Source organism: Psammomys obesus, unplaced genomic scaffold (assembly GCF_907164565.1).
Source record: "Psammomys obesus unplaced genomic scaffold, mPsaObe1.curated_primary_1811, whole genome shotgun sequence".
Lineage (NCBI taxonomy): Eukaryota > Metazoa > Chordata > Mammalia > Rodentia > Muridae > Psammomys > Psammomys obesus.
Window position 1 is genome coordinate 2090528 of NW_026596152.1, and position 8733 is coordinate 2099260.

At 52.7% G+C, this 8733-nt stretch overlaps 1 protein-coding gene across 2 annotated transcripts in view; it reads right to left on the reverse strand.

The window, feature by feature from the left end:
• Ccdc42 (coiled-coil domain containing 42) overlaps positions 1-5273 on the reverse strand; it is an 11805-nt gene extending 6532 nt beyond the window's left edge. For both annotated transcript variants that reach the window (XM_055594298.1, XM_055594297.1), the window contains exons 1-4: positions 5049-5273; positions 4662-4767; positions 4154-4258; positions 1021-1218 (exon numbers count right to left, since the gene is read on the reverse strand). In XM_055594298.1, the coding sequence (XP_055450273.1) occupies positions 1021-1218; positions 4154-4258; positions 4662-4767; positions 5049-5131 (492 nt within the window). In that variant the 5' untranslated portion in view covers positions 5132-5273. The remainder of the gene's footprint in view (positions 1-1020; positions 1219-4153; positions 4259-4661; positions 4768-5048) is intronic.
• Positions 5274-8733: the final 3460 nt, after the last annotated feature.

Consider the following 8733-nt stretch of genomic DNA (forward strand, 5'->3'; position numbering starts at 1 on the left):
AAGAAAGAAAGAAAGAAAGAAAGAAAGAAAGAAAGAAAGAAAGAAAGGAAGAAAGAAACCAGGAGAATATTAAGATTAGACAAAGCCATGTACCAAGGTTAAGTTTTTCTCTGTGGTTTTTTAGTGTTGGGGGCAGGGAGAGAAGATGGAACAGGAAAAGGAAGAGGAGGAAGAGGAAGAGAGAGAAGAGGGAGGAGGAGGCCTTAGAATGCAAAAGGGCAAAGGGCAGAGGTAACAGCAGAGGAAGCACACAGCATGAGGAATGAGGAAGGGGCAGGGGTTGGATTCCAGAAATACTTAGGAGGCAGACTGGACCATATCTGATTGATGGCTCCAGGACTGGGGCACGGGGTAAGGATGAAGCAAGTCTCAGGCAGTCCGTCCTGCTTAAGGAAGAACATGGGAAGCCCAACACCCCCACCCCAGGAGCCTGGGGAAGGAGGGAGCAGGATAGGGGACAGGAGGTGGCGTCAGAGGAGTGTGACAACATCGAATGTTGCAAGAGCCTCTGCAGGAAGGGGGCTGACAAATTCCAGGGTAAAGTGATGGCAGGACCAGCAGAGTCAGGGGGCATCTGTGGCCGGGAGGGGCCCTCAGAAGAGTGGGGGGGGGGGCGGCGAATAACAGGCTCTGCCACTTCCAAGCCTTGAGGCCTTGAGCAGGTGCCTTAACCATCTCCCCATAAAGGAATGGGCTGTTTTTTCTTCCCTGTGCAAAGTCTCAGTCAGCCTGCAGCACCTCTCAGTGCTCCTGGTCTCACAAACACACCACAAACACACAGGCACACACTCAGACCCACACGAATGCAGATGTAAACACACAGCCCCGCCCTTTTAAGAGCTCCACCCAACCTCACGTGGTGGTGGGGATGCTGGCTGCCACTGCCCCACCCCAGAGCAGGAAAACTGTCCCAAGGGCCCCTGATCCCAGCCAGGTGGAGCAGGACCGTATCCATTGACTCTGAGAAGAGAAGGGTGCTTTGGAGGACCCTGTGGAGGACACCCCAGCCCGGGGACCCACCTCAGAGTTCTCCACCACCTTCTCCAGGAACTTGTTGAAGATGGTGTAGTCCTGGAGCTTGCCATTCAGCCTCTGGTGCTCCTGCCTCAGGGCCGTCATCTCCTGCTTGGCCTTGGCCAGCTCCCGCAGGCGCTGTCTTTTCAGCTCCCGTTCTTTGTTGGCCTTTTTCAGGGCTCGGATCCGTTTCTGGTCGTTCTCCTGGGGTGAGGAAGGCAGTGTAAACCAGGCGAGCCTGTCACCCTCTTTCCCGGAGACGCTGGCCTGTGTGGGGCTGGTGACGCCCTTGGCCTCTTCTGCCCGCTGAGCTCGGACCACCGAAGGGCAGGTGGAGCTCGCTGGGCTGCCCTTGTTGGAGAGGGGGTGTGGAGGGAAAGGATTTGGTGGGGCTTTGGTTATCTGGACGGACTAAACAAAGCTAAGAGGCCTCTGTGGCCTGAGGAGGCTGTGAGTGCGGTGATTCAGGTCAGGGTCAAGAGGGAGCCTGAGGTGGTACACTCAGGAGATTCTGATTCTGTAGCTCTAGGTCTCTGGGCTCCAGAGAGTGCGGGGTGGGAAGAGAGCACACAAAAAAGAGGCAGCGGAGGAAGACCTATCTTGCATCCAAGAAGGCTGAGAGAGGCTGGGCGGGAGCTGGGAGCTGGTTTCCGTGGTGGCCATTTGTCACGGCCCAGCCAGGGTTGGGAAGGCCACGTGCTCTCCTGGCCTGGTACATCGTGCCTTTATTTCCCCAGCTGTCGGCTGTGAGGGGGTAGCTCTTCTCTCCCTTCCCAAGCCCAAGGCAGTAGTGATGGAGCCACATGGGGAGGAGACATGTTCCTGACAGCTCAGACTGGCATCCTCCAGAGCCAGAGGGGATGGCATAGGTAATTCTACAACCAGAGAGGATGAGGCTCTGCTCCTGAAGCCTCTGACTCCGCCCCTTCCTTTTGCAGTGTGGGGACCTTGTACTTCACTGGGGGCCTTTTTTTTTTTTTTCCCTCTTGTGATTCTGTACGGAGGAGCTCATGCGGTGGAGACATTTAGGGGTGTGGAGAAAGCTTGCCCTGCTCCAAAGCACCAGAGCGGCCTGAGGGACCTTTAATGAGTCCTAACTGAATCACCTGGGAAGTTTGTAAAAACCTGTAGGTTTCTGGGCTCAACTTGAGACCTGCCAGAAGAGAGGCTGGAGGAAGATGTTGCCAAGGACAAGTTCCACGAGATTCCAGAACTGTTGAGACTCTGGAGAGCCCCTTAACCCCCAAACTTCCTGTGTTCCCAAATACTCCATCAGCTTTGCTCTGGTCTGGACCGCATCTCAGAACTCCCTGATTTCCCTGCTGTGTGCAATTGAGTTTACAGTGGACCGAGGAAGTGTAGGATTAGGGTTCCTCCAGGAGAGGGCAGCAACGAGCCCCTCCTCCCCGCTACAGCAGGGCCCAGCCCTCCAGGGCTCCTCTAATACTGGCCCTGGAAGATTGCAGGCCAATAAACTCCTGATGGAGTTGTCGTTTGGTTTTGTTTACATTATTATTATTATTATTATTTTACTTGTGTGTGTGAATGTGTATGGGTGTGTCCATGCTTCAGTGCACGCCTGGAGATCAGAGGAAAACTTATGGGGCCAATTCTCTTTTTTCCAACATGTAGGTCCTTGGGGTCCAGCTCAGCTTGCCAGGCTTGGCAGTAAGCGCTTCCACCCACTGAGCCATCTTGGCAACCCAAATTGGGATTTCATCACCACTGTCTCATTCCTCTAAGTACTGATAAAGGGCAGCATTGTGCAGACTATTCCCTGAACCAAACTGCTGCCATCTTTAGGGCCTAGTCACAAAAGATCAGCACAGCCGGACTAGCTGACTGTCGGTGCTTCCTCACTGAAGGGGGGAGGGTATCTAGCCACTCCTTCCAGCCAGCTGCATGCAATTCTGCCTTAGGTGCCTATGTGGCCCTGACTCTGGGAGGAGTTAGCCTATATCTGTGTGGAAGGACTAGGGGAGAGACAGCATGTATGTAAGCATGGAAACCATCATCCAAGCTAAGTACAGACCTTCCAGTGTGGCTGCTTTAGGGCCATTCGTGCCCCTGCTTGTAACTACTCATTCATGTTCTGTAGCTAATCAACACATTGCTTCCTCAGGATCATTGAGACCTTAGAAGGAAGGAAGGAAGGAAGGGAGCTTCGCTTAACCCCCTAACCCAAGGCAAAATTTCTTGAAACAGGGAGTTTCTTGCTAGCTTCTTTGTTTCATGGTCCTTCATTGCAATGGTTTCCTGCCTTCATCAGTCCCCCATTTTCAAGGCAAGGACCAAGATGGAGGCATGTAGGGGTTTGGTCTGGTGCTATGTATTCTAACGCTGATCACTGGCCCTCAAGATCTGTTTGCAGCTGAGATGAGAACCTCACTTACAATGGTCTGTGTTGTGTAAACCTTGCTCTACCTAATTTAAAGTTAACTGGTTAATAAAGTTGCTGAAGCCTGTAACTGGGCAGAAAGGAGGGAGGTGGGGCTTAGGTTCCCAGGCTCTGAGATCTGAGAGGGACCATGAGACAGGGAAGAGAGGAGAGAGGAAGATGTAGCAGGAGGAGAGTCAGACGCAGCCAGAGAGAAGGAAGTCACCATGAGGCAGTATGGATCAGGAGCACATGGCCATGAGGGCCAACCTGATAGAACAGAAGCAGCCCAGACAGGAACAATTAAGTCAGATAACATATGGTGTGTAGCTGGGAAATAGCAAAATAGCTCAGAGGTTTAATACCTGCTCAGTCACTGTGCTTTAAAACTTCTATAAATCTAAGAGGTCTCTGTCTCGATTATTTAGGAACTGGCCAAGGTGGAGAAGCCCTCTAAAGTGTAATATCTGTTACCACAACAGAGGCATACAGTGAGTGAGTGAGTGGGCCAAAACCCACTGACTCACTGACTCACTCTGTACCCACAAATACTAATCTTTGGTAAGGGGACATCCATCTATCCATCACACCTACTCACCCACACATCCACTTGATACACTGTCCTGGGCACCAGCAAGGACATGGGAAAGGGTCAGCTAGAAAGCAGAGACTGGCAGGCAAGCAGGGCATCACAGATGGCGTGGTAAGTGGGACACACAGATGCCCTTGCCGTGGTGGGCTGCAGCGTGCCGTGCTGCATACCTGGATGAACTGCTCAAACTTCTGGATGTGTGTCTTCAGCTGCTTTTCCTTGACGCCCAGCTCCTCCCAGCGCAGGTTCAGCATTTCCATTCTCCGCTGGAACTCCTTTAGGGGATGGGAAGAGGTGGAGGTCAGGGAGAAGCTAAGGTTTCGCTTGCCCCAGTGTTTTCTCCTCTGGCCCAGGATGCTCCTGAAGGGCTGATGGTACAGCCCAGGAACAAGCATTTGCCTAGTGGGTTCAAGGCCCCAATACCTCAAAACAAAATGTAGTTATAGAGTTTGCATTCCCCAGCCTGCTCCCTCCTAGGATAGCATCCCCACGACCCTGGTTCCTCTCCTCCCACAATTCAAACCCGTCCTCTTCTCGGTGGAGGAAAGAAACCAGAAGCACCAGCCAGAACTCCAGCTCTAGCCCCTCCCACCTGCCCCCCATCCATTAACTCTGAGCCCCAGCCCATCCATTTCCTTTCTGTACCCCTACTCTTGGCACCCCAACTCCCCACCTCACCTCCTTCTTCCGTTCCATGGCCTGGTGCATGATCTTGGCTTCTTTCTTCTTCTCCAGGAGCCGGATGGACAGAGAATCTGACTGATCCTCAACATTTGGGAATTTCCTGCCCAAGAAGTGTGAAAGGGTCCTTGTGAGGCAGGGATGGGATGGGGTAGGGAGCACCGCATTCCCGTGGGAAGGAAAAGTGGGATTCGCGATGCGGAGAGAGGGCTACGCGGGTTTTCCGGGGGCGAGTGAGTGACAGGGGCCCCGGGGTCAGGGTGAGGCCGGGTAATAAGGAGCGCTGAGCAGTGGGAGCAGAAATGGCAGGCAGGACGGAATCCTGCGCCCTGCACGTAGGGGTGGTCCCACGCCCAGAGGCGAGGCGGGGCTCCGGGCACTCACTGCAGCAGCTGAAGCAGCCGCTCCCCATACTGCAGCCGGAAGTACTCCGCCAGGTCCTCCTCTTCCATGATGCCCAGACTCATGGTGGCAGTCACCTAACAGCCAGCTGAGGCGGCCTACTTTTCCGAGCGAAATCGTGAGTGGCAGGGCCACAGGGTACTCGGGGGTAGTGGCCGGGTGCTTGCTCTTCTCTCCCCCTGCTTTCAAAGTTCCAGAGAGAGTGGGTGTCCGAGACTCACTGCAGAGGCCAGCCAGAGGCTGCATTAGAAGGATGCGCTCTTGAGATGCTAGATCCGGTTACCTAGCAACAAGCTGCCTGGTTCTGTGGTCTGGAACTCAGGGTTTGCCCTCTGACCTTTGAACCCACTGACCCCGCTCTCTTATTCAGGAACTCCGATTATGTTACTGGTTGCTCTCTTGCCAGGCAGGGAGGCAGGGTATGGCCAACCGTGCGCGCGTGCTCAGAGAAGGAAAGTGTTGCAGGAAGCTGGCTCCTGGGGCCCTCTTCCTAGGGTAAGGGGTATGTGAGAGTGAAGGAAAGATGGGGCGGCAGGCGGACGGACGGAGAAGAAAAGCAGTAGAAAGAAAGCAAGGTGCTTAGCCAAACCCAGGGAGGGGCTGAGGTGGACAGAAATGGGTGGAAAGTGGGGAGATGAGTCGAATGAGAACCAGGTAACGAGCCGAGGACATTTGTGGGGATACAGGGCGTGGCCGCTGAGAGCATGGGAAGGGGCCCAGGCAAGGCCCCTGTAACACAAGGGTGAGTTTATTAAGCACAGATAAAATATTCTTTTGAGATGTAGAGCCTATTCGAGGCGGCGGGGAACGACGACCAAAATACAGAAATGGAATAGGTCCCTTGTTTAAAATGGTGTGGTGTCCTGTGGTTCCCTGTGGTGTCCTTCCTCCCTTCCACGGGGCACACGCACAAACACTTATGGGACTTGAGTTAAAGCAGTGTGAGTTCCGGGTCCCGTGAGACAGATTGAAGGGGCTTCTGCTCGCTCTAGGCCCTGGTGCCTACCTCTCCCTGCTCCTCTCTGCCCGCCACCCCTCTCGCTCCTTTCTGGTGGGATTGGCTAGGGTTGGATTGCTGGGGCGACTTGTCAGAGCCAAGGGCAGAGCTTGAAGGTCACATTGTGGGTTACCTGGCACGCTCCACCAGCTCTCTAAATCTCTGTGGTGAGGAAGAGATTGGTTGTGTGCTCTGTCTGCTCCTGTTCCCCTCACTGTTGCTCATCAGGGTGACAGAAAGGAAAGGACCCCACCCACCCAGAACTCACCCACCCATCTCCTCATCACTCAGACTAAATCCCCAATCCTGAGTCTCAGACCCAGCAGGATGGCAAAGAGACAAATTATTTCTAAGTTTCACAGGGTGGTGTGTGTGTGGTGTGTGTGTGTGTGTGTGTGTGTGTGTGTGTGTGTGTGTGGTGAGTTCTTTATTAGACAGTTGGACAGTCCCTTAGGGATTTCTCTGTCTCCTCCCCTTCTCTCCCCACATGGGCGCTCAGTTTGGAGGAGCTACATGATGCCACCCTTGGGGAAGCCTGGGTGCACGCTTCTGGAGTCACTGTTACACTTGCTGGCCTGTCAGATCAGGTGGGCTGGGGCCTGGATGCTCCTACAGAACTTCCTCTCCTTCCCATTCGGCCCCTCAGATCTCATAGCTCCCTGTGCTCTTTCCCACGGTACCTTGATCCCAGGCACCGACCATTGTCCTGGAGGGCAGGGTAGGGGCAACGGGCGGGGTGGGTGGGTACAGCCTTCCCAGGCAGCAGAGAACAAGGCTTGCACTCTCAGAACAGCTCTGCCTCCCTGGCCTACACCTTCTTTCCAAACCTCTCTCCACCCTCTTCCTTATTCCTCCCGACCTCCCCCATATCACTACCCACTGCTCTTTTTCTGTCTTGCTGTTTGTCTCTGAAGTAAAGTTTATTGAGTTTGTTTAAGTTAATCACCTAATAATTGTGGGTGCTGGAACCCAATAGCGATATTTTACTTTCCGCCTTATCCCATTGTTCTCCGAGGCTGTCATCTGCTTAAGGGAAGGAGGGGTGGGGACAGCTAGGGTACCTAGGCCAGGGGTGCAGGGATTGCCTGAGACACATAAGAACCTGGGTACCTAGGCCAGGGGTGCAGGGATTGCCTGAGACACACAAGAACCTGGGTTTGGCCCACAGCACTAAAGAGAAAAGGGAGGAAGAATAACAGAAAATAAAAGATAGAGGTTAATCTCAACCCATGGGTAAAGACCCCTTGTGGGGGTTGAACGACCCTTTCACAGGGGTCACCTAAGACCACCCTGCGTATCAGATACTTACATTATGAGCCATGACAGTAGCCAAATTACAGCTGTGCGGTAGCAGCAAAAAGAACTTCATGGTTAGGGGTCACTACAACTCGAGGAACTGCATGGAAAGGGTTGCAGCGTTAGGAAGGCTGAGAGCCCCTGCTTGAGTCTCATCCTAGGATAGTGCTGGGATAAATCTCCCGGACATCCTGGAAAGGCTCCTTCAGGCCGTGACGGGGGTCCAACCCCCTTCCATCTTGTCACTGCACTGTCTTCACCTAGACTGGCCAGATCTGCGCTGAAGGAAAAGAGAAAACAAACAGACCTTCCTTCTGCTCTTGTGAGCCTCACTGTCTGCACCCTCACTTCTGACTGCTTCCTGTGCCGAAAGAGCCGCGGAGCCATTTTGCTGTGTCTCCAAGAAAAAATAAATTACTCTGAAAAGCATCCAAACAGTCTGTGCTGTCCTCTCTTTGAGAGCTGAAAGGGCGTTTGCAGCTAAGCAGAAGGCAGAGCTTAAGAGAAAGCCCAGTGGTAGACAAAGGGAGAAAATAGTCCTCACATCTTAGACGCAAAAAACGTAGTGGCAGCATGAGCAAACTCAGTTTAGCTCACACAGCCTCCTGCCTCTCCCCAGAGAGTGCCTTCCCCACAGAGGCCAGATCTCCAAGCCCCTTCCATAGTGCAGCTCTCGAGAGACGTCTGCTGGGACCTCCTACCTAAAAGAGAAATTTGAAGAGAATAACCAGAATCTACATGCACAATCCTTAAATATTAGGAAATCTATTAATAAAATTAGCTCTATTGAGATTCTCAAGGGAAGAATTGCAATTGTGATAGATCTCAATGTGGCATTGAAAATGCCTACATTTATCCTTTATTTAAAAAAAAAAAATACTAGTGAATTTGCTGGGCGTGGTGGTGCTCGCCTTTAATCCCAGCACTGTATGGCAGTGGTGAGAACATGTCTGTGAGTTCCAGGCCAGCCAGGGCTACATAGAGATCTCCCCCTCCCCGTGTGTGTGTGTATATATATTTATAATAGAATGTATAATACCCTAGAGCTAACACCAACAGTTGTGTGACAGATGCCCTTGCTAAGCGTGGAGGTGCGCCCCGCTTTCTGCTGTCACTACAACAGTTTAACGCTGTTTTGGATGCTCTGGCATGAGTGTGAAAACGACAAGAAAATTAAGGTTTTTCTTTCTTTTCTTCTTTACACAGTGGCAGATGCTGTGATCATGTACTGTGAAGGTCCAGGAAGAGGGTTGATTTCAGTGGTTTGAGTTTAATGTGACACTGTGCAGCCTTCGGGAAGAGTGAGGCTGGTTTGCATGCACGGACATGAGAGAGGCAGCAGTGAGTGACAAGTGGTGACAGGAGCGAGCTGCA